Source organism: Physcomitrium patens, chromosome 7 (genome assembly GCF_059467195.1).
Source record: "Physcomitrium patens ecotype Gransden chromosome 7, ASM5946719v1, whole genome shotgun sequence".
Classification (NCBI taxonomy): Eukaryota; Viridiplantae; Streptophyta; class Bryopsida; order Funariales; family Funariaceae; genus Physcomitrium; species Physcomitrium patens.
In genome coordinates, this window is record NC_143416.1 from 8,427,403 (window position 1) to 8,452,136 (window position 24,734).

The following is a 24,734-nucleotide window of genomic DNA, read 5'->3' on the forward strand; positions in this document are numbered from 1 at the left end:
TTGCCCTTGTTAACTCAATTCAGAAGTGATGAATAAATATAAATATATATAAATATAGAGAGACAGGATATTGATGAATCGACCCAAGCAATTAATAAATTTGGTTGAGAACCAATGAAAAAATGGTTGGGTGGGTTGTTTTAGTGATTCCTTATATATGTGTAAAAATATTTATAATTTTTGATGGGTGGGTCAATGTAGCAATTCCCTATATATATATGGGAGTTGTTGCAGCCATGGCACACATTTCCATCTCATGATCAATTCCATCCATCTCCTACCATTGTTCTTTGTTTAATGTCCTCCATCCTTTGTTCCTAGCCCTCGTTCTCCGTTCCCTATCCCCATCCATTGTTCTATGTCTTCCAAAATTAATCATCACAAGGTTTGGAGGTGTGGCTTTAACAACATTTAGGGTGTAATTTTAACAACTTTATATGTATATATATATATATATATATATGAAAATGATATAGCAGCCCAATTTTTTACCAAATCGACCCACATGTTTAAACCATCATTGTGTCCTTTCAACCTTGTCCCTATTCCAAACTATTCGCTTGTTCTCAACTATCACCCCCTTTCTCAATCCCCCATCCTTAGCAATGGTTGGGAATGGAGAATGGCTTGGAACAAGGATAGGGGCTGCAAGGGTGCCTATATATACATAGTAATACCTCATCTAATCCTTTTAGATCTCATTAAACTTGAAAAGTACCACCTGCTCATAAATTGATTCAACATCCAATGAAAATAAGCATTTTAAAAATGAAAGAAATAGATTTAATTTTTATAACACTTTTTTTTATAAAAAGTAAACACTTTAAATAAATAAATGTGAACTCATCCAAATAAGATGCTGTATTTTCAATTTATGCAATAAAAATACCTACAGTTGGAAAACACTACAAATTATATCCTTGTAGGGGTTGATGTAAAGGGGTCCACAAAGAACGTGGAGTTTTTTTCAAAAATGATTAAACGAAAAAGAGTAACTCTCTTCTTCTCTTTTCATAAGGCCGAAGGTGTGAATGATTCAAGAGTGAGTGAGTGTGCACGTCAGTGCAAACCCTCAATTAGGGTTTAGGTTTACGACGGAAATGAAGAGAGGAGAGGAGCCTTGGTGATTGCTTGCTTTCAATCCCCGTCGTGTTGTGTGGTGTTTTGTTGTGTGGACGCTGCTTGCTACTCTTTTGCCCCGCCCGCCTCCCTTTCCGGTGACTCCTCTCCTCACTGTATTTTACTGTAGGCCACTGAACTATGTCCTCGCTTCCTTGTGGGCGTCGGTGCACCATACTTCTTTACAGAATTGTCTTTTAATTCCGAACTTGGAGCTGATGTATACATTACGAGGATCGGGTAGTTCCTCTTGACCGAGGCTGAAGCTTGTTTTCGTTGGCTTTATCAATTTTGTGAAACTTTTCAATGTCTCGCCAAGTCTGTCGGGATTTTCAGCGGGGAAGGTTAGTAGTAATTCTCCTTAGTTCTGTAACCAGATGAGCATTATTGTGGTTTCTCTCGGGTCTTGTTATTTGTATCCTGGTTCTAGGGAATCGTTGCGGATCTGCAATTTTTATGGGTGTTTTCATCTGCTAAGCTAGCAATGTTTCTGCTCGCAGTTGCCGGTTTGGCACACGGTGTAAATTTTTGCATCAGACGGGTTCTGCGCCGCAGCAGCAGAATGCATTCAATTCTGGACCGAAACAGACACAACCTGTGAGTTACCTGGGCGATGTGTACGAGACATGATTTAACGGCCATTTTTTTATGTAAGTGGTTCTGAGCAATAATTCCTGGCGATTGCAGGGCTTCGGCACAAACCGCTTTGGAGCTTTCAATAATGCCCCTAACTACTTTAACAATCAACGAACAACGCAACCGCAATCGACAGCACCTAAAGATCACAGGCTAGTGCTGTCTGCAGCTATTTGTTGTGTTAACCGTCTATTATTGAATCCGATTTGAATACGTAATTACTGGATCGTTTACAATAAGGTTCTCGGAAAGATTACACGCCATTCTAATTTGGAATGACGGTTTCTTGGAGGCAGGTGCGGTAACCCAAAGGTTTGCCAGGATCAAATCAAGGAGGATATTAGCACTGAGCAGCCTACATTTTGGCGCTTAACAAGCTACGCACATTGGAAATTGTAACGATTCCATCGCTGAGCCTGAGTTTTATTCATTGTGTGAATATTGCAACAGGTCCGAATGACTGTTAGATGGTCAAATGAACAATCGAATTTAATTGCGATTTAAAAATCGACTAAAGCTGATACTAAAAGACTCCTCTACTTATGTTTTGTGGCCTGCCTTCGCAGCCTTCCCAATGACATCTGCGGAGACGTCAGCCCAGAAGAACTACGAGCATTGGCATATGACAGTGGCAAGCAGGGGTTGCCTTTTCAGGAGATTGTGAGTTATCAAAGTTGATTTTAGTGGCCTCGCGTGTTACTGAGAACATCATAACATGAGTTTTTGGCTTCCAGTATCCTGTAGTATCACATCTTTGGACCTACTAGGACTTAAAGGTAACATACATGAGTTTTTATTATTTTTCTGAATTCGCTATGATTGCCGCGCCATTGTGATTGGTTGTGAGTCAGGTACGGAGGGAACACTCTATGAATGCTGCAAAAATCGCAGAATTTGAAACTCTGCAACGGAATCCATACCGAGGTCCAGCTACTCAAATGTCGGGAGGAACCCCGCTGGGACAAACTCAACCGTCTCCGTTCACAAGCCACACTCAAACAGGATTTGGATTTGGAACACAGAATCAAAGTGCTGCCCCCGCAGGAAGCTTTGGCCAACCACAGCTAATGTTCGGAGTTCCAGTAACTACTCCACAAGCTGGGTATGCTACACGACTGAACTCGCTAGAGATCAAACTGTGCATCTTTTGCATCAATGGGATTACTTTATTATTAGAATGACAAGAAACTCACCTTCCTGATGTTTTTTTTGCATATTTCGAAACTTATGGTAGGGTAGTTAGGCCATCAGCTTCATAATATGCCGTTAAAAGAGTGCATTAAGGGTGTGTCCTCTTTGCAAATTTCCCTAGCACTTGTGTCTCATGATTCTGTGGCCAAAATGCAGAAGCGGATTTTCAAACGCGTTTAACAAAACACCCACGAATCCTAATTCTTTGCAGTCCAGTGGGTTTGGCCAATATAGCCAATTAGGTCAGAGCGGTTTTGGATCTGCTCCCAAGAGTGTTTTTGGTTCACAAACAATAACCCCATTTGGAACCGGGATTAATGTTTTTGGAGGTATATCACTTCGTCTTTCCGGACTAAAATATTTCTTCTGTGTGATGCCACCTCTCCACTGATTTATGTATGCTTTAGAACCCTAGATTAAACGTCCTGACAACGTGTTAATTAATGCTGGTGTCTTGGTGCGCTTGCTACTACTTTCTGCTGTTTTAAATCACTGAGTGCGGTTTTATCTCTTAATTTCTTTACCATTGCATGCGTGTGCTTTTGGGTGCATATAATTTGGGATCAGTGACAGTCTGTTTTAAAATAAGTTCTGTTGCCAAACCCTGCTAGCTTATTACGCAGGTGTGGCAAACATGGGGCTCATACTGTTGCACAGGTTTATGTAGTCCTGCGCTGATGGTAGTTTTACTTGTTGTACACTAGGTGGATTTGGCACTCCAGCAGCTGCTCAACCTGCTGGTACGACAAATTCAGTTAATTTTGGAACCTCCCCCTTCACCACTTTAGGTGGTTTTGGAACCTCGCCATTCGCCATTCCTGCTGCAAACCCTCAACCAAGTGCTCCTGCTGTAATCCCACCTGCAACTTTCAATACGTTAGTTGTACTTTACCCAACTAAATTCTCCACTTTTACTAATTTTACATGTTCCAGAAGTTACAAACTCCAGAACTTTCTTGACAATATAACTTCTGAATGCAGATTGCCGCTCGGTACAGCACCTCCATCGACTAAGCAAACTGCTATTGGCGTAGATGGGATTTGGCAAAAAGAAACCTGGAAATTAGGGGAGGTATTATGCCTTCTGCTGTGCAAAAACCGATCATTTTGTCTTTTATTCTCATTACATACTGCAATCCTAGCATCAATTGTTTCTAGCCGTGATGGGCTTATATCGTCAAATTGCATATTGTCTGCCGCTCTTATGTGCCAGTATTTCGCTCTGCAGATTCCAGAGGAGGAACCTCCAGAAAGCATCAGGTATTAGTCTTTGAAATCTTTTGGCCTTATAGATTGCACTGCAACATGAGTACTTGTTTGGCACATTATGTTACATTTCAGCATATTGGAAGCGCATGAGTGGACTTGAGAGCAAGGAGAACATGACAGTTTCATTCGGATTCGCCACATTCTGTCGGTAGTTCGACTTGTGCGGTATTCCACGCTAAGTACTTGCCATGCTTGAGGAATTTAATCAGTCTCGATCGAATTTGGGCTGATCATTCAGAAAGATTTTGAAGTGCATCTTAGATGTAACTAAATTTGTATTAAATGTGTGACAAAGCACAGAATTTTATCGTGAATTGAAATAGATGTTTTTCGATTGGATTTTGTTGTCTCAGATAGGAAACGGTTTGACGGTAATTGCTTTATAAAGCTGTATCGCATTGTGGGTAGGTAGCTTCATGTAATTGACTTAAGTCCATCTTCACTTCGTATTAAAAGAGTGATGAGGAATAGTCTAAGGTATGTCAGATTACAGTAGATGGTTGTCCGCATTGAACTTTGTAACAGGTGAATACTCTGAGATTAAGTCCTTTAAAATGCATTAATAGCTTCTAATTGGTACTTATATGCTGGAATATGCAACTTGCATAGTGAGTACCAATCAATTGGCATTGAAAAGATAAGATGTATTTGATGCTATGCGAGAATTAAGGCAGTTTGCAACCCGCCCTACTCTCGATGCAAGACTTCACTCAGTCCAAAAGCTTCAATTCCTTGAAGCAGGCGACGGTCTCATCCAGTGCCTCTTCCAAAGGTTGGAAGGTTAGGCCAAGTTTTTTAATCTTTTCATTTGATAAATTATATGAAGGCAATCGCGTTGAGTCGTCCGCATCCCTGAGATGTCCAACACCACCACACCACTCATCAGCAAAGCAGAAATTTTAGCTTCTATCAACAGGCGCACTTTTACATTTCATCAGCTACCTGTCTACGTGACAAGTTGAAGAACGAACTACAGAAGATAATTGAATGGAAAAGAAGTAACGGCTAAAGACTTCTTAAGTCATTAGGTTATACTGTATAATGAAGTTGAAAGAAGAAAGACTCACTTAGCCACGATAGGATACTGAGGGTAACGATTCATTAGCAGAGAAACCATTTCGCCGTAATGAATTAAACGTTCGTTGATAATATATCGACCCTCTGCTTCTGGCTTCTCGTAAGCCAAAATATGAGCCATGGCTACATCCTTCACGCTCACCCACCCAACGGCCTGATTGGGAAATGACTTCGCAGTGCCTGTATCGAATAGTACACGACTGACCCCGTTCACTTCATTGACTGGAAAGGATTGGTTCTAGGTAATTGCTAGCGTTCGGAGACACTAACAATTCAGTCTGAGATGATGTTTTTACGGTAATCGTGAGACAGGTCTTCGACAAATGCATACGGAGGATGCCGCAAACTGGAAACAGAGAAACGATTATTGAAAATGTCACTTACCATTTAGAAACCCCAAAAGAAGTTCATTACTGGTGTTCATGGAGCTTTGCAAGAGAGGGCCTATCACCATGGTCGGATTGATTGCCACCATATTCAGATTGTGCTCTTTCACAAATTCCCATGCTGCTGACTCTGCCAGTGTTTTGGACAACACGTACCACCTCTGTAATAAGAGCAGATCAGAAATATTCACGATCACCACAAACTTGCACATGACTACATGATATTTGGCCGATAACATTTTCAACTGTTCGCAACTGAACCCAACACCCGAAGGTCAGTATCCTACCTGCTCTTTTTGGCAAAACTCAGGATCACTGAAGAAGGTCTCGTCCACAACGCTAGCCCCAGCCCGTTTGGGACTGTAAGCGACAGCTGCAACTGAGGAAGTGAGCACAATCTTTTTCGTTCCTGCCTTGGCGCAAGATTCTAAGACGTTCAGTGTTCCCTTCACTGCTGGCTCAATCAACTGACTCTGTAATAGAATCATCTAGTCAGCTAGGATGGGGGATGTAAAAACGATTGCGTACCAATCAAGGCAAATGATTTAGTTCATGCAATAGCTAATAGTTGAGAAGCTCAAAATCGTGTGAGAAAGGTTACGAACATCAGGGTCGGTGATGTTGAAATGGAAAGGCGAGGCCGTGTGGAAGACACCATGACAGCCATGTACAGCAGAATCGAAGGCTTCGGGTGCGAGAAGATCGGCTTCGATGAGCTCGAGACGCTCATTGGCGCCAGGCAAGTTCAATAGATGCTTAGATTTCTCTGTATCACATCAAACAAGACATGAAATAAAGCCTGCTAGCATCAGATTTATGCAACACAATTAGGGTGGCCATTGAAAAGTCCCAATTACAGGTTCATCGGGGATAACGGGGAGTTGCACCGCGAGAATGGAGAATGTACCCCCAACTTCCTAAAAGCCCGCATGCTACCCAAATTTATGAACAAAACGATATCCAGAAACCGCCCCCGCAGCAACCCATCGGGAGGGAGAAGGAACACAAATCCAACGTGGGCAGGAGGCTCGGTTTCTCACCTGGGTTGCGGACTGTTCCTCGGACAGTGTAGCCCCTCTCCAGTAACGACTTCACCAACCAAGACGCAATGAACCCATTCGCCCCGGTTACGCAAACGACTTGGCCATTAGCCATTTCGGACGCAGGCTCCAATGGTGAAGGTAAGCGACGACTGGTAGAGAGGCAAATCCTGTAGAGGAATGGAATGTGGCAACAAGCTTGAGACGTGGGCTTAAATCCAAAATCAGCAGCAGGAACGTCAGCGATGGGAATGAACAGTCTCGGAGACTAAATAAGTCCCTGGGAGAGTGAGAGAGAGATACAGAGACATACGGAGACACAGCGAGAGAGAGACGAGGGAAGGGCACCCTGCTGCTGCGAGCACCACCCAGAGAGAAAAAAAAAAGAGAAAACGAGAGAAAGAGAGAGTGATGGATCAGCATGGAAAGATGAAGGAAATGAAAGAAATGTGGCCGCAGCCATGCCCCCCCTCGTCACAGATACCTCCCTATTCAATCGACTGGCTCCGCCGCCGTGGGCCGTCGGATCGCGGCTGTCGCTTATATGCAATTTGAACCGTCGATCCGATTTTTGGGAACGGACGGAGGGAACGGAGGGGAACCAGGGGTGGGCAGTTTGGAGGGTGGCAGGTTGGGAAAGAACGCATTCTTCATTGGGCCCACACTGATCCACTTTCACATGGGTACTGAAGTTACTTTGCTCAGGGGCTGCTTCTCAATCCCACTTTTCAACCATCACTCTTGTTTCAAACGATTATTTTAAATTATTTTTATTTTATTTTGGTTGTTGTTTTCGTACACAACACCACTCAATATTTTCGTGGTCAAGAAGAATTCTTGCAACTCACAAAATCTTGTCATTAATTTTTTCTCAATCACAAATATTTTCTAAAAAATAATTCATCAATAATTAATTCCTTTGCATAATAATACATAGATTGGCTACATTTTTATTTTACTTTATTATTTAAATAAATTTTAAATTTACACATTCTCTATTGAAAAATATTGTAAATTCCCCCGGTCCCACGCTACCACTGGCCCCCCTCTGCCCCTGACCGACCCCTTCCCTCCTCCCCTCCCTCCCCTCACTCACTCGTACAGCCCCCCTTGCTCTAGTGAGTGGCACCTACTTCCCTTCGCCTGCCCCTTCCTCCCTTCCTGCACGCCTCCTTCCCTCCTCTTTTGCATTCCTTTTTCGTTCACCTTTTACTTTACTGTGCTAGACATGATTTCCATATTCTCATCCCCTGCGTTCCATCTGAAAATTTATAAATAATAGAAATAAATAATAATAATCATAATAATAAAAATAATATATTTGAAAAGAAATTTGATACTAAGATAAATTTGATTAATGACTTTACTAAATATTGACTAATTTTTATCATATTTATCTAATGGATATTTTATTTTTTATTCTAGAATAATTATTGTTACATATTCATGACTTGTCTCATTTAAAATGTGTAATCTAATTTTAACATTTGGACACATTAAGTAAGAAATGAGCATAGCAAAATTGTATTTTGGTATTTTTAAAATTATAATATTTATTTATTTATTTATTTATTTATAGATTTTAAGAATGTCTAATTGCTTAATGTTTTGGAAATAGGACACTACCATGTGCCATAACTAAGTCAACACAACCTTGAGTTTATCTTTTATATCTAAGCAACTTATAGGAAATGTATTTTAAAACTTTTGAATATATAAGATTTGTAGCCTTTTATAGTTGGTTCATAGTTTTAGACAATTCAAAAGCAACATAATGCCAAAAGCTCTCTCTCTCTCTCTCTATATATATATATATATATATATATTTGAAATCATATAATAAGATATAAAAAAACTTATCAACACAAAGTATTTAAAAAAGTAAATATTTTTTTTTAAAAAAATTACCAAATATTATAAAATTTTACAAATTTCATAAAAATATTAAAAAATAAAACATATAAGAATATTAAATTGATATAATTTTTTATTAAATTCATCCATCCATCATCACAAATTGGTACATAGATTATTGAGCTCATCTTCATCAACATAACCATCATTTACATTTGAATTAATAGAATCATGGTTTTTAAAAAATGGAGTTTGTATACCCATAGAAATATTATTAGTAACAATAATTAATGATCAATTACTACAATAAACAATTTCTTTCCTTTGCCTTGCCTTGTTAAGACTATAACTTCTTATATATGCAATTGTCTTTCCTCTTACCTTGCACTTTAGTCTTACTTTTTTTTTGAAATTGTTGCTAGTCTTTAAAGAGAAAGAAAGAGAGGAAACTATTAAAATATATAAGTAAAAGTGAAAGTAGAATAAATAACATTGTAGAGGATATTACTTCAAGTAAGTTGCTATTGGTTAAAAGATTGGCTCTTTGTATGTAAGAAGGCCAAGAAATAAAGTAGATGAATGAACAAAGGATCTTAAGAGTATAGAGAATATGTTAAAGATATATTTTCATATTAGATAAGATAACAATAGATAGTCTCAATAGAATGTTAGATGGGTGTATTCATCAAAGAATGGAAGTTGTCTATTGAAGCAGCAGCTACCACCTATAAGTAACGTATGTTAGAAGTGAGAGATATCTTACTCCATACTTTCTTTGTAAGCAACCTTGCTGATGCTAAGTGTTGTAACTTCATAGTGCTTGTTCTTCAATAAAAACTATCTATTCTAAGATTATTTGTATTTTAAAATAAAAAATATACTATATATGTCTCTTCTAACAAAAGAATCTTTTGAATGTTTTGAAGACAAAAAAAAAAATATATATATATATATATAGATAGATAGATAGATAGATAGATTCAAGAATATGTAATTTGCAAATGATGCTCTAATAAGCATTGCATAGATTTCAAATATAACATAAGACAAATTTATAGTGAACAAAAATACATTATCTATTGGCAAAACACAACAAGATAATTAATTGGATACATATTTGAGTTGTATGCATGTTATTTGCATGGTAGTATACATTGGCCTTTGATAGTATAAAATAATTATTATAACCACAAGCCTTCAGTATAATTTATATGTCATTTAATTGCTCAACAATTTTAACCAATAGAAAAAGAGATGATAGCTTAGATGCTTGTGGCATGAATGCTGCTAAAATACATAGTGATTGTACTACCTAAAAAAGATTCTAAAAGTTGTGTAATAGTATGTATTATTTACAATGAATGCAAACAATTATGTCATATTATCCTTAATGGTCATCCATCCATTGTTTATCTAAAAAAATATTGTATGTAGTTAATTATTTGTTTACTTATTAATGCAATAAAAGCAACAATTTAAATTCTTTCTTAATTACAGAATTCAATATTGTAAAATACAATGTCTTGCTTAAAGAATGTACTAAGTATTTAGTTGTAGAAGGTAAACTAGAAATTATAACAAACAAAGATCCTAACAATCCTAATAGAATCCTAAACAAACCACAATTCAACCTTAACAATATTAATCAAATCCATAAGAAGACTTATAAAAATTCTAAAGAATTTTCCAAAAAAATCATAAATAAATTTTTTAAAAAAAATTATAAATATTTTTTAAAATATTTTTAAAAATCCTAAAAAACATTTAAAAAATAAAACTTAACCAAATCTAAATAAAATCTTATGAATCTTGATTAAATCCTAAAAATATACTAAAAAAATCTTCAATAATCCTAAAAAATCCTTAAAATTTTATTTAAAAGCTAACCAATTCTAACCAATTCCTATGACAGACTGAAAAACTCAATAATTAATAATTATATCATTTAATTTGCTTAAAAATTCACACATATTGCAATATATTAATTAAAAAATATATAAGAATTTTGGTAAAAATTGAACATACTGATTGAAAAAAAATGTTTATAGTTTGCTTTTGTGTGAGCCATCCTCTTTCCTTATCTTAAATATTGATCTTCTAGAAACAAAAATTCTTTATTAAATTATTTACTTGCTCTCAAAATTGACAAAAATATTGCATGATAAGTTCAATATTTGTATACAAAAACTTTCTTCAATTTAATCAATAGATTTTTTAAGATCACAAAAATTCTTATTTATCCTAAAAATCAAATATACTAAGATCCTAATCCAATAAAATTTTATTACTCTTCAATCTAACTATTCAATTGATCTTAAATTTTTTAAAAATATTTTAAACAATCAAATTTACAACTTCAAAAAATTATATCTATTATTTGCTACAATATTTACAAAATTATTAAACATATGAATTCCATTTTATTTCTTAAAATCCAAAATTATTAAAAACAACTTTGACTTTGAAAAACTCTTTTCAACTCAAAATTAATCCAAATCACTTCAAATCAATTCTTTAACAAATTCCCTTAATTATTTTTTTATAGAAGAGCCTAATTAAAAAATATATATAAAATCCATATTTTTTTCATTTATCATATAGTTGTGTTACAACACAATATCAAATGTATTGAACTTGCAATAAGATATTTATCTTCTATTGTTATAGAATGTGTATATAATACAAATTTGGTTTAGAATGCTCATGTTGCTTAATATGAAAATTGCCAATTTTAATACTTCTTTTTATTATTGTGGTTATTTTTTTTCAAGAAGAAATAAAGCCTTTATTTTATCAGAAAATAATCCAATTAGTTTAATCATATAAAATATTTGATTCATAAGCATTGATATTGACTGGGATTTTTTTACTAATAAATGTCATTGAAATTGCCTTTTTTACTTCAATTTTCTTACTTTATATTTGGCACATTCAAAAAAAATTAATAGCCAATTCCAAAAAATATTTTGCAATTGAATTGAAAGCAAGTTAGTTGCTATTTCTTACATATTGCACCCATTTGATGAATGTTACTTCCAAATAGCTCTACAATATGGAATGGTCGAATCTTTATACCAAATATACTCCCATAGTTGCCTATGCAATTGTTGAATACTTACAAAATACTTGAATATCATACAAGAGACATTTTATTAAAGTTTGGACAAATACAAGACTTATCCTTGGAAGTGTAATTACATGGTAAGCTAGGGCTCAACATTTGGCATTAAAGTCATATTTAAAAGTATCAATCAAAGATCTTTAAAAAGTATGAATTTATCTCTTTTATTTTTTAAAAAATATAATTAAAATCAAAGCACATGAGAGTTTGGAATAAACCAATATATGCTATGAACATAACATTGGTTTATTCACAAATATTATAAAACATATGTCCATATATACTTTGAATCTTATATTCAAGAAATACATATGTGTAGAAGCTTTGTTAGATATTAACAATTTTCTTTGCACAAGTATATTAACAAATACATTGAGGCTCTTATATAAACATCAAATCTGAAATATACTATGTAATAGTGGCATTTTGATGGTTGATGATTTTTATCCTTAATATCATCTAGTGAATAATCTTGATTTGATGGCTGCAATATTATTGCTGAATTGGTTTGCTTCTTTTAAAGATCTTAACTATGTCTTTGATGTCACTGGTTGTACATTTGAATTGCTACTATCCCACTAACCAAAAAAGGTTTTGAAAAATTGTTGGAGCTTGTATCAATGGTCATGAGATTAAAAAATCCAAGAGTCAGCTGTCCAAAGGACAAGTTGTGCAAAGCAATGAATTATCTGAGACAGTTTTAATAGACATGGAGAGGCACCTATCCAATGTTCTCCTTCATAGTTTTAAATTGTTAAAACAACAATAAATACATGTTTGAGTTTTTGAAACAACTATTTAATGATCTAAATGAAAGGGTTCTTTGGTTAATTTTCAGCTACAATAGTATGTACCTACTTAATGATAATACATTAAATTATCATAATGCAAGGTGTTTAAAAGGGAAAAAAAAATTAAATATCAGTGACACAATAGTTTTAGGAACATATCATAATTAAAATCACAACCATAGTTGTTATGAAAGTAAAAAAATGATATAATCAAACAAGAATTCAAACACAAGCTAATTTATAGATCTTAAGGTGTTTTCAAAAAACATTAATAGAATAAAGTGATCTGAATTTTCTGAATATCAACTTTTAAGAGTGGATGTGCTTGTCAGACCTTCTTCCCATCCTTACTTACCACCTATTTTGAAAATCATGTTCATAGCGCAAACACAAAATTTATCCAAAACATAACCAATATGATGTATAGCAGGATAAATAAATAGTCTTGATATTGAACCACATTACTATGGAGCTTTGGGATCAAAGCTATTATTACATATGTCTTAAAATAAAATAATAGCAATTAACGAATGAAAATAACCAAAACAATCATGTATACAATCAACTCTCTAATTATGTTGAACATTGCAATACATCTGCCACAAATAAGTAATTCTTTACCAAGTCCTTGATCTTTTTAAACAAGACTACTACAAGAATTGAGACTGCAACTGAGACTGCAATAATCTAATGAATTTCTCAGTACTACTAGAACTTTAATTATGCAAAGGATAAAAAGCTACAAAACACAAAATTTGTATTCAATAAAGGCCAATAAACAACCAATTTAGCACAATGATTAATATTACAAAAACAAAACATACTAATTCAAACAAGGGTGATTAATACTAAAAATTTGCAAGAAAAGATGCAAATACTCTAAAAACTGCAATTTTCTTCTAACATAACACTATTGGCATCCAACAACAGTTCATCTACAACATGTCCATACCTAAAACATTCTAAAGAGAAAACTATTATTTGACCTTCTTATAGTGTTACAATAGGCATAAATAAAGCAACAAGTAAATGACGCAAACTTCAAAACTATGAAACTATAGCCACCCATTTAGGCACACAAATCTTCTCATGTTGTCGGGGAAACATATCTACATCTTATACCAAAATTTATTTTTATTTTTCATGCAAATCTCTTTTTTTTATAAATCAATTGTGTGTCAAGATGCCATTTTTCCACCTTTACTCCCACGAGCTTGCACTCTCACCTACCTCATGGCATCAATTGTATGTCTACACACCCTTGCACATCCATCAACATGCATCCACACAACTCTCTTGCAATTGCTTTGGAGATGTCCACAAGTGCAAGGAATCAACAATGGATGAGACATGATAGATAAGAAGACGGAGATAGGAGGCATGGCAAGATGATTATTTTGGAGTGTGTCTCTTGCTCTCTTTTAAACAAAAAATTAGGATTGTCTTTGAGAAAGGCAAGAAAAATGAAAAGTGGCTATGATTACAACTATGTTGAAGAATGTGGTAATCATAACAAATGTGGTTGGCTTTCATTAGTTGCAAATCTAATAGTAAATTATTTTTATTTTTATTTATTTTTCACAATGGTTAAGATGGATGGGTTGATTTAGTAAAAGCTTGGTTCTATTTAACACTCCCTTAAATATTAATTAGGCCAAAAATACTATATTTGATGATTTTTTTAAAAAAATATAATAACTAGATTAAATAGTTTTTTAAAAAATAACATAAAATGTTATTAACAAATTATTTAAATTTCAATTATTCTTAAATCGACTACAATCAATAACATAACAAAGAATTTTTGTAGACATATTGCAAAACACAAAAAAAATAGATTATAACAGTCTCTCTAAATCAATTGGAATTCTTAAGCAGTTTGATTTACTTAACATTTATTTTTTGTAAATTAAATCCGAAATCCTTTAAATCAAACCAAAATTGATTCATCTAAAAAAAAAATCCCATTTTTAGAACAAACAGTAAAGAATATCCCTCACAATAAAAACTACCATCTATGTAACAGGACTAATGAATTTATTGACAAAGGAAAGTGTTTCATTCACAAAAACTGAAAATAAAACGCTGAGTATAAGATGATGCTTGACAAACTGGACATGAAAGGCTGCAGTGATAGATAGATAGGGCGCGTTGGGATTCCCATGCCACAAGGTCCACAGGCAAAAAATGTGGTGGTAGCAGTGGAGCACTCTGGGTGGGCTAAACCTAATGAAATGGGTGACTTAATGCTGGAAAGCAGAGTGGGCAGGAGTGCAGGAGTGGGCATTGACTATATTGAGAGGGGGAGGTTTAGGGTTTAGGTTTTAGGGTTCACCATGGAACACACCCACATCCACACTTCTTCTGCTGCCATTTCTGCTGCACCGAATTCCTGCATCTCGGCTGCTCCATCGCCTCCAACTGTCTCATGATCTCTGACACTGCTGGCCGCTTGGACGCGTATCCATGCCTGCACGCTTGAATGAGCCTGCCCCGCACCCATCCCACCCCCGGACTCATGTCATCGCTGTGCTTTTTCTATTTTAGTATGTATATGGATTTTGCAAGGTGGGTTCATGCACCGCTGTGATCACTACAACGTGAATAAGTCTGTGCAGCATGGCAAGGAAGATCATAGGCATTGCTTCTCATGCTTACTCTTTCATGCCCCGTGGATAAGCATTCGTCCTGAACTCCTGTCGCACATCCTCGTATGCTCGTTTCCTTGCAATCCCTTGTGGGGTTGCATCGGTCCTGTTTTGGAGGCCCTCCAGCACCTGTTTCGAAGCGTATTTCTCGTTGAGTTGGTGAGATTTAGGAGGGCAGGACACTTTAAGGAAAACAGAAAGTTCACTACTAGGATTATCTCGAAAAAGAGGACTTCGTCATGAGATTCGACAAAGAAGCTTTGATATTCACTCATGTATTGAAATTGCACCAGGGCTTAGACAAAGTCAGAAGAGTAAACCTCATGCAGTATGAGCCCTAAGGAAAAAAACATCCACGCTATTGTCAAATTGCTCTTGTCGAAAAACCTCTGGCGCCATATAAAGGTCTGAATACAACGGTGGCAGACAAAAGCACACAGCATTCATATGGAATCATGTTACCGGTTGTCGTGGTGGCACTTCTTTCTCACTGAAGGTCTGTTTTTCTCAATAACATTATAACTTATCACATTCAAAGAGCGCAGAAAGGTATCTTACATGAGCCAATTTCATTACCCTCAGGTGCTTCTGTATAGAGGCTTCTTCGTAGCTTTCCGAAGTCTGTGATTTTCAATTGTCCGGCTTCGTTTACTAGTAGGTTACTGAACAAAAACAAATTTGGTTTTGCATCCAATTTAGTAACTTTTTAGAGCAATGGTTACATCTTTTTTTCTCATGTAGTGGCAGTTAGCTGCTGAACACGGATTCCACACTCGACACATTTAAGGAGAAGGCATGAGACTTACCGCGGTTTTAGATTGGCATGCACAACAGGATCTCTACGCTCGTGTAGGCAGTTCAAGCCCCTGCATCACGATAATGTTCCAGGTATCCTGAGCTTGTCAATAAGTCCTTCACATCCTCTCATGCTATCTCTGCGAGCATATTGCATGTGCATCTCACAGTTCCACGTTACAGAAATAAACTAAACACAAGGACCATTGACATTAACATTGCCACTTCGCAATTCTGGTATACAATCTGATTACAGTTACCAGGAGACTGTTTACAGGGAGGTGATAGGATCTACCTAGCGATATCAAGTGCAAAATTTACAGCTCGTTTCGACGACACAGGCCCCTTTGAAAGCAACACATGTAAATCACCCTGCACTCCAGACCTTTTTAGTAAGTGAGAATAGATAAATAAATACATAAAATATTGAAAAAATTCAGAGACATAAACGATTTTTTGAATTCGAGGCGTAAGTACACTTCTAAGATTCAATGTGGGAGAAGAAAATAGAAATCGGTAGATAATTATCGTGGATTAAGATACGGAACACAAAAAGAAAAATTTCCTGAAGGAAACACTGTACATACTCCTGGAAGGTACTCAGAGACGATTACTGGAGGTGGAGTCTTTGTAAGAGATCATAGGAATTGTACTAAGTTTGGATGACGCATTCGTTCAAGCATGAGAAGCTCTGCTTTTAGAATGTTACTGCTTGCCAACATTCAACAACAAAGAATGGTTTACTACTGTGCCTCAAGAACCTACTCTCGGTATAGAATCCATGTCCACTAACATGACTGTCACAGAAATCCTTAACTTCGTGGTACTGACAATTCGAAACGCAAACATACCAACAAGGTTGGTCAAATTCATCACTTACAACATGAAGGAGAAAACCTAGCACACGAAATCTTCAACTGATAACACCGATGTCCCATTCCACTTACAATATGTCAGGATCTGTTATATTCGATAAGAAGAGAGTTCTTGCAACCACATGCGTAACCCGCCAGGCCACCAAGCGTACTTCCTGCGTGGGGTCTGGAGACAGGAGAGTTTCAGCACAAGGTCCAGGGATATGGTTCACCCGCGCAATCAAGGAAAAAACTACCCTTGAACACCAAAGTAGTGAATCCAGTTAGTCACCACCTTGCGAAATGGAGTACTGGAAAGGGACTCCAATTCAGACCGACCAATCTCGTAATGGAAAGAGGAGTAGACGTCGCATGACGGTGCAAGCTTTCGCTCATCCTGTATCACATACATTGGCCACATTCTGTGGATTCAGCACACATGGGATTCGCTCGGAGCACAGTTTTTTCCGATAATTACACGCGACTGAATTCATGTAGCTCAATCCTTGCACCATGCTGCTCGAGGATCTTGGATACGGCTCCTTTCGCGTACTTCCGAGCATCAGATAGAGGCTGCATAAAACAAAGAAATCTATCAAAGGTTTCTAAACGATTAGATCCCTAAAATCAATAACCGATATGTGTGACTCCGGTAACTTGGGAGCTTAACAGTTACACAATCTGGGTGTGAAAACTGACAATTGAAAAGAAACGTCTAATGAGCGAAGCGGAGAAGAATTTACGGTGTCGCCCCATCGATCCACCGGGTTGATGTTGGCACCACGCTTCAACATCAACTCCACCACATGCGAATGACCCTCAGTGGCAGCCAAGTGAAGAGCCGTTCTTCTATCATAGTCACAAGAGTCCATTGAGACGCCTCCTTCCAGTAGCTCATTTATTCTTGTTACGTTGCCTTCGCTGGCAGAGGACAGAAGCAAACCAGTTTGACCTAGAGACTCCGCTTTGTGAGAAGAATCATTCATTGCCCTTGCTGTTCCTTTCTAGTTTCTCATTCAGTAGAAGCTGTAAATCACAATTCAACGTTGGTGTTCAGATCCTATAATTTTTTTATGAAAATCATGGACACACCCCCTTGACATATGCTTGTGTTGAGCAGGAACTCGCTTTTACAGTTGACGATCACTCACCTCTAAAGCGCTCTCTGTAATGTTATCACCTCGACCCTCACAACTCCAATCGAATCCATTGATCAGAAGTATATCACAACCTTCAAAACAGGCAGAATGATTGCCGAAATGTGAGTTGTATATATTAGAGAGATTAATTCTGGAATCGCGGCTAATCAAATTTGTTTCACAAACTAATACCACTCACAGTGAAGGACTTGATCCTGAACTGACCTCAAATGCATGAGAATTTGTTACGTTCAGTGCTTCAACAATTCAAGAAAGAAAAAGGACGAAATTCTGAATGAAATATTCACGTCACCAATGATCAGAAACGAGACTCACAACATGAAGCAATGCATCAGACTGCGCTTCCAGAATCCCGAATCTCCTCCTCATAGCTCTTGATAGAGCGACAATTGCAATTCCACAGCCTAAGCAAATTTCACCTCGTTAGGTACTTTGTTCCCAATTGATAAAAAAGCGTTTTCTACAGCAATCCAAGCTTACAACGACCAGCATAACCGACCCACGAACAAGCAAAGCAAGAGCAAGGCCGTTTACCGCCTTGAGACGCAGAAAACGGCCTTCCGACCTGGCCAAGGCCTTCTAGCGCCTTTGCCAGGTCGGAAGCTAAATATAAATAAAGTCTTGTTGATCACGCGGATTGGCCAGGCCAGATTCATTTATTCAAGGCTGGATCCACTTGGCACACTTCCCACACCAGGGATATCTGTCGTGGTTATTATAGACAAATTTAGGTCTGCTTTGCAAGCAATCTCAGCTCATGGCATGGAGAGGAATGAAAGAGAGTTTCTCTTAGAAGAAAGCTCTTCAGTTTGATGGGGTGTGGGTGAATAACCATCGCTTAGCTAGAAGCCTTACATATTCACCGTACTGATTCAACATTGAGCTGTTAAGCAAAGGCTCGAATCGATTAACGGGAAAACCCCGGGCTACGACAAGATGTAGCAGCTCTTTACACACCAGAAACTGCATGAGTACCGAAGGCTTGTCCGTCCTGAATGCGCTTGATTTGCTGAGCACTGGTAGCTTTTTTACAGTGGCTTTCCACCCCCTCCGACAGATTTTGGTAGCTTTGCCTTGTGATCCCTGCTTTCGGCATCTAGCTGGTGGTAAACCAGGATAACCTTCACAAACAACCTAAACTTGCAATTGCCCAGTCTTAAGGCTCAGGAGGACAGTGAAAGAATTCATCAGCAACACAAAACCCTCAAAGCACGGCAATTACGTAAAAACGAGACTAGAATTCCATTCAAAACCTTGAGACCAACATGATGCCTGCTTGTTGGCGGATCCATTTCTAGCGCATCAATTCTGGACAGCGTGACATGGGAGGAGACGGAGCCCGATACTTTACTCAGACTTACAAGTTCGGAGCCAGATGTATACCAATCGGAGTTTGGCAACGAATCAGAGAAGAGTGGAGTTGATTGGATTCTTACATGAGGGTTTTGAAAGAATAAACGCAAACGGAAAGCGCAGAGATTTTGTCTAGCATTGGGAGTCTGCATGTATGGCCGTCGGTAGGAACTAGCGTATCTGCAAGGAGAAGAAAGGTGACAAGAAGAAAACGTTGAACTTTCATTCTCTTGCTGTAAACGCTAGTTGGTTTTTCCCCCTCGCGTTTCGATAATGGTTTTGCAGGATTTCCATGTATGTGCGTTGACATGGAGTTCGTGGATGTTACGCAACGATTACAGTCGTAGGGCAAGACTTTCGTCACCAGAACCACGGGCACCAAGATAAGATAAGAAACTTGCACAATTGTGGTTTTTGTTGAAGTCATCGTTTTTGCATTATAACGTTGGATTTTAAACGCACGTGGCGTCGTGCGTGAACGCAGTGCGATTTGGGATCTGTAAGAAGAAGTTTTCTGGGGTGATGCAACAGATTGCCACCGAAGCGTTGAAGGGGGGTTGTGTTAGAGCGAAACTTGCAGAACGACAAGCAGGGCGAGGAAGTCCTGACCTACTTCTGGGTATGTGCTGCACATCCTTCCTTGTGGGTCAGTTCTCACGGTTTACGGCGATTTATGAAATCTATGGCAAGTAAAGGCATGGTCCGTGTAAGTCTCGGTTTGGCACTTGAAAAAACGCATCGAATGCAAGCCTGTTTCAGAATGGCAGTTTACAGTGATAAAATAGCGGATTCTCACGCGATCCCTCCGATGTCTCACTAAATGGATCAAGCAATTTTATAAACAGCCATTTATTTTTCAGCAGGGAGATCTCGAAGACCAACAACGACCAGAGTGCGATGAGGCTCATGCTTCTAATTTTCCAGTTCACAATGACGACGTACACAAATACCAAAAAACAATTCTCGACAATTTAAGATTTTTGTATCATTGAAAAATAAATGGCTGATTTTAATATGCCCAGTAATCTTTTTAAAAATAAAAATGGAAAAGTCAAACAGAAAAAAAAGGCTTTCCATTTTTTTACTAATTTTTTTACATCAAAATTTATAGTTTTACTATCTGTGATATGATTTTTAAAACTCAAGTGTTATTATTTTTTAATTATTTGAGGCCCACACAAATGAGTTTTTTTTTTTTTTTTTTTTTTTTTTTTGTAATTTTTTTAACTCTTCAAAAAAGAGCTCATTAAAGTGGTGAGGATAACTTGTGTGTTTTATAATCAAAAAGACATTATTATAAACTTATATGATCCTTATCTTGTTTTAAATACTTTTCTCTTAACATCTACTTTGGTAATGCAAATCATATAATATCTTTATTTATATCAATTTTATTAAAGCGCTTCTTTTCCCTTAGCTGATTTGACAAGACATCTACCTATAAAAAGTGGATTGTTTCCTTAATAAGCTTCTTATTGAATACATAATATATAATGCATATTTATAATTTATTTTATTTTCGATTTAAACAAAAAGAAAAAAAGAAAAAAAGAAGTGAATTCTCCTGACTTTATTTGATTAAAAAAAGTAATAGATTTTCTTTTAGAGCTAAGTACAAAGTCAATCTTAGGATTAATTTTTCAATTTGGTAGAAGTTATTTTTAAAGCATATTTATTAAGATATCTAAATAACTTGCCTTTAACTTGCATTTATGTTAAGACAAGGAATAAAATTACAAGTGACATTTTGGTTTTCTAAACCTATTTTGTTTATAAAGAAATCAAAATCAATATCACAATTGGTAAGAAAAAATTGATCTCTTTATTTTATTTTATTTTATTTTGTCTAATTAACTTATTCTTCAACTTGTTTATTATGGGTAGATAGATGAATAATAATGCCTTAATTTTATTAAATTATTCTATTATTAAAACACCTATTTAAAGGCGTTATTTAATTCCTATGTCATGGTATTCATAAAAACAACTTTTTAGTATCACATCTATTCTACTAATTTTGAGCATTATAAATATTTTCTTAGAACTCATGTTTTTTAAATTAAAATTTTGTTTTTCTCAACACTTAGTTAGCTTGACAACTTTATTATAGAAATATGAATTTTACAATGAAACTTGAATTGTGTAACACAAGTCAAGTATATGAATAAATTTGAGGATCTTGTATCAAAAAATATTACAACTATTGTAATCTAAAATTAAACCTTAAAAAAAATTAATACCTTTAGATATTAATTAAAAATATTCTTACTTCAAATCTTCTTAATTTTACAAGATCTTTTTGTCTTAAATTTATTACTTCTTATTCTTAAAGAGCTACCATTTGCAAAAGTTAAAAAGAATATATAGAATCATTAATTTTTATTTTCTAACCTAAGTGATTTTTTTAGAAAGGAACTTCAAATACTTCTTTTGTCAACCATCCATGCAATCTAATATTGTCTCTTTAAGAAGATCCAAAAGATACAAGAAAAAACTCAACACTCAATACTACTAATGGAGTTAGTTGTTCAAAAATGTTTTCTTCTTCCACAATTGCTAATAGAACTAGTCCAAAACTCTTCTTACTTTTAATTTTTAGAACATCATCTTGATCTCAAGCCATTAGTAAGAGGTTTGCCTCACTCTATTCTCCTATTTCAAGGACCTTTGCTTTCTCTTTTCATTGCAAAGCCTCTAAATGATATACTATAGTTTCATCATCTTGAAACTTTTGAACTATTAACTACCATCTTCTGACCATAACTTTTATAATACCAAATCCCATTAACCTCGATACTACATGTAATGAACAAACCCTAATATCTAACATGTAGAAATAGCACCCTGACAACTAACTACACCAGTAGTGATGAGTGTTCTAGTCAACTCCCTCTTTGCTAATACAATAGTGCCTTTCCACCATACCCATAAGTCGTGACTTGGAGTTGTTACTCCAGCACCTCATGACTCCTGTTGTTGAGCAACAAATTTGAGTACCGTAGCTTTCCGAGCCTATTATTACCATAGGCCCCTAACTTTTGCAATTTCTTTAAGTAATTTAGAATGGTGGTGGAGGTAGAGACTGTTAGGTAGATACTATTCTTGTTTTTACAATTGCAGCACACAGTTTCGGATGAACTACAGGTAATCGGCTGCTATTCCTCGAAGACACAGATGCAAAAATAGGTGAATGCCAACAGTTGAGATGATTTTGAATGTAATAGTCGTCATGGATATGGGATGCTTAAGTAAGTATGTGAGAAGCTGCACCATTCACGTTGGTTTCAAAAAGTAAACATCGTTGAAAATCAAATTCAAGCGTCACCGATAACAAAAGTGAGAATATCAAGCACCAAACTGCGTCGGTGTAATTAAATAGACAGTGACGCATAAAAAGGAAGCGAGGTTCGCATAGCTGAGACCTAAGAAGTGTAAGTGATGGGTGCCAAAGTTTCTTGAAGAGAGCCAAGCTGCTCCTCGACACGTTTTGCGGCCTTAAGCCGCAGCTGGATGAGTTGCTTCTTGCGCTCGTAAAACACCTTGGACTTGGCCTTCCTCTTCTCCTCCAACTCCTTGATAGTGTCGTAGTGGTGCCATCCGACCTCCTCAGACAAACGGCCCAACAAACAAAATTTGTGTCCAGGTTTCAGCCTCAATACTCTGTACAAGAAGGGAGTGATTAGACTTCTGATCTTGTAACTTCAATCAGATCCATTAAAGATATGCTGCTTGCATTCCCAATCCATACATCAGCACGCAGACAAAGCCAGTACTACTTAGTGTGATGACATTTGCGCTACCGTCGGACGTAACTTAGTGCAAGTAGATGTACAACCAACAATATCCAAAATGGAGACGTAGATTTCAATTAAAACTCACTTGAGCGCATCTGGAATGACCATCCTCTTCATTTTATCGTAAGGTGCAGGTACTCCTTCAAAGGCCTTCAGGCGCTCAAGGGCGGCAGCTCCTCTTTTGGTCTTGTGTGGGATCATTCTGCAACAACATAAACGGTATTGACTAGAACTCGACAGTACCTCGGGAATAAACAAAGTAATTCATGTTGTTCACTGGGAAAAATGATACTCATTTGCATTCGTTGATAAGCTAAATTTAAACATATTGTAACAAGTTATCGTGATAGTAACAACTCCGCACAGTTACCACCTGTGAGAAGAAAAGCTTCAGTTCAAATGAGTCAAATTAAAATCCAAAAAAATTAGTATGTGACTAGTGCAGTGTGAAGCGGAATAGTCGAGGAAATTGATTTTTGAAATTTAACAATGTTGCTGACATGTTTACATTGGAGTAAGACTATTAAAACGCTTTTGAGCTATTACAGCTAAGTACCCGTAGCCAAACCTTATGGGCATAGGAGGGGTTCTCGATTGAACGGTAGAATGAGCACCTTAGAGCATGCCTGGCGACGAATGACTAATATACCTACATTCGATTTCAACTTAAATATGCTTCGTTGGAGCACTGTTCGTGTAATTTTCAAGGATAGGGGAAGCACTTGGATCCTCTAAAAGAAGCGTTTGCGCATGTAAAAAGAACGCCGAGTAGTTGAAATACCTTAATTAAGAGGTTATGAGACATTCAGTATCTTCAACACGCCAGAAGCGAATGGTTAACGTTAGAAACCCTAAAACACCATGGTCACCGACAAGTGAGTGTCAAGCATTGGCAAACAAACGTACTCATCAACGGAGAAATGCTAAGTAGGCGTACCCGCGGATAGTCCTCCACAGGATACGAGCAGGAGATCGAAAATGAATGGGTCCCTTGCTGGGTTTGGTGTTCATCCGCTTCCTCAAAAACCTTAGGTATTTCATCTTCTGCCTCACAAGGCCACCTGACAAGCAGATCTCCTCGCAACGTACAACAACCTGGTTTGAACAAAAGCGAGGATATGAAAATCCGCGAATCCCACAGGCGAACGAATTCAAGTTTACACAGGTAGTTGAAAAATCGGGGAAATAAGCGTGACCGAGGACGTACCACTTTCTGGCCATTGAGGAGCTCTTTCGCGAGGATGGAGGCTAAGCGGCCGAGCATGTGGTGGCGAGCATCGACCACGACGACCTTGGCGCAAAGGCCTGAACCGGACACCATTGTTGCTGATGCTACAGCACTGCAAAAAAGCTGCAATATCAGAGAAGGAATTGGCTTGGGCGACTTCTGCACATCTAAAGGCCTCTAAACTTTGCAAGTGCCGCCCCTTCAACCCCGCCTCCGAACCCTAATTCCTCCGAACCTATGTCCCGAGCCTACTGAAGTGGCGAACCTCTTCGCCAGTGTCCGGACCTAGTCATCTCCGAACCAGCCTTCACCCGCGAACTCTGTTCCGTCTACTGTGATGTTTATTTAATCCATTTAATTCACTTCAATACAATTCATAGATAGTATTTGTTTAATCCAAAGCAAACTCATACATTAT

The 24,734-nt window shown here is 37.0% G+C and overlaps 5 protein-coding genes across 12 annotated transcripts; 1 reads left to right on the forward strand and 4 right to left on the reverse strand.

The window, feature by feature from the left end:
- Nucleotides 1–1,018: 1,018 nt before the first annotated feature.
- On the forward strand, nucleotides 1,019–4,554 carry LOC112284751 (zinc finger CCCH domain-containing protein 46). Of its 2 annotated transcripts, none has more exons than XM_024524918.3 (10): nucleotides 1,019–1,463; nucleotides 1,620–1,716; nucleotides 1,807–1,907; nucleotides 2,052–2,150; nucleotides 2,322–2,415; nucleotides 2,607–2,857; nucleotides 3,103–3,275; nucleotides 3,651–3,822; nucleotides 3,928–4,018; nucleotides 4,175–4,554. In XM_024524918.3, exons 1-10 carry the CDS (start codon nucleotides 1,426–1,428, stop codon nucleotides 4,211–4,213), a joined length of 1,155 nt encoding a protein of 384 aa, XP_024380686.1. In that variant the 5' UTR covers nucleotides 1,019–1,425; the 3' UTR covers nucleotides 4,214–4,554. The 2 variants fall into 2 exon arrangements, 1 of the variants encoding a protein (XP_024380686.1); XR_012217880.2 differs by having other exon boundaries at nucleotides 1,022–1,463; nucleotides 3,651–3,796.
- Nucleotides 4,555–4,745: 191 nt separating this feature from the next.
- On the reverse strand, nucleotides 4,746–6,988 carry LOC112284752 (cinnamoyl-CoA reductase CAD2). Its single transcript, XM_024524919.3, has 6 exons — nucleotides 6,719–6,988; nucleotides 6,284–6,444; nucleotides 5,966–6,151; nucleotides 5,677–5,839; nucleotides 5,283–5,472; nucleotides 4,746–5,067 (listed from the first exon to the last, which is right to left on the reverse strand). Exons 1-6 carry the CDS (start codon nucleotides 6,831–6,833, stop codon nucleotides 4,926–4,928), a joined length of 957 nt encoding a protein of 318 aa, XP_024380687.1. The 5' UTR covers nucleotides 6,834–6,988; the 3' UTR covers nucleotides 4,746–4,925.
- A 7,516-nt stretch (nucleotides 6,989–14,504) lies between these two features.
- Nucleotides 14,505–18,813, reverse strand: LOC112284753 (integrin-linked protein kinase 1-like). Of its 7 annotated transcripts, XM_090251885.1 has the most exons (11): nucleotides 18,257–18,813; nucleotides 17,933–18,012; nucleotides 17,525–17,807; nucleotides 17,077–17,354; nucleotides 16,875–16,968; nucleotides 16,223–16,299; nucleotides 15,939–15,998; nucleotides 15,691–15,794; nucleotides 15,453–15,539; nucleotides 15,143–15,261; nucleotides 14,505–14,972 (listed from the first exon to the last, which is right to left on the reverse strand). In XM_090251885.1, the coding sequence occupies exons 8-11, from the start codon at nucleotides 15,703–15,705 to the stop codon at nucleotides 14,816–14,818; spliced, it is 378 nt and encodes a 125-aa protein (XP_090108011.1). In that variant the 5' UTR covers nucleotides 15,706–15,794; nucleotides 15,939–15,998; nucleotides 16,223–16,299; nucleotides 16,875–16,968; nucleotides 17,077–17,354; nucleotides 17,525–17,807; nucleotides 17,933–18,012; nucleotides 18,257–18,813; the 3' UTR covers nucleotides 14,505–14,815. The 7 variants fall into 7 exon arrangements, with proteins under 7 accessions (XP_090108011.1, XP_073391260.1, XP_090108012.1 ...); XM_073535159.2 differs by lacking the exons at nucleotides 17,525–17,807; nucleotides 17,933–18,012; nucleotides 18,257–18,813 and having other exon boundaries at nucleotides 15,939–16,067; nucleotides 17,077–17,216; XM_090251886.1 differs by lacking the exons at nucleotides 17,077–17,354; nucleotides 17,525–17,807; nucleotides 17,933–18,012; nucleotides 18,257–18,813 and having other exon boundaries at nucleotides 16,875–16,988.
- Nucleotides 18,710–19,854, reverse strand: LOC141045586 (uncharacterized). Its single transcript, XM_073535161.2, has 2 exons — nucleotides 19,378–19,854; nucleotides 18,710–19,075 (listed from the first exon to the last, which is right to left on the reverse strand). Exons 1-2 carry the CDS (start codon nucleotides 19,719–19,721, stop codon nucleotides 18,970–18,972), a joined length of 450 nt encoding a protein of 149 aa, XP_073391262.1. The 5' UTR covers nucleotides 19,722–19,854; the 3' UTR covers nucleotides 18,710–18,969.
- A 2,718-nt stretch (nucleotides 19,855–22,572) lies between these two features.
- Nucleotides 22,573–24,477, reverse strand: LOC112284185 (large ribosomal subunit protein uL13). The gene is made up of 4 exons (XM_024523748.3): nucleotides 24,296–24,477; nucleotides 24,026–24,183; nucleotides 23,174–23,290; nucleotides 22,573–22,954 (listed from the first exon to the last, which is right to left on the reverse strand). Exons 1-4 carry the CDS (start codon nucleotides 24,407–24,409, stop codon nucleotides 22,717–22,719), a joined length of 627 nt encoding a protein of 208 aa, XP_024379516.1. The 5' UTR covers nucleotides 24,410–24,477; the 3' UTR covers nucleotides 22,573–22,716.
- Nucleotides 24,478–24,734: the final 257 nt, after the last annotated feature.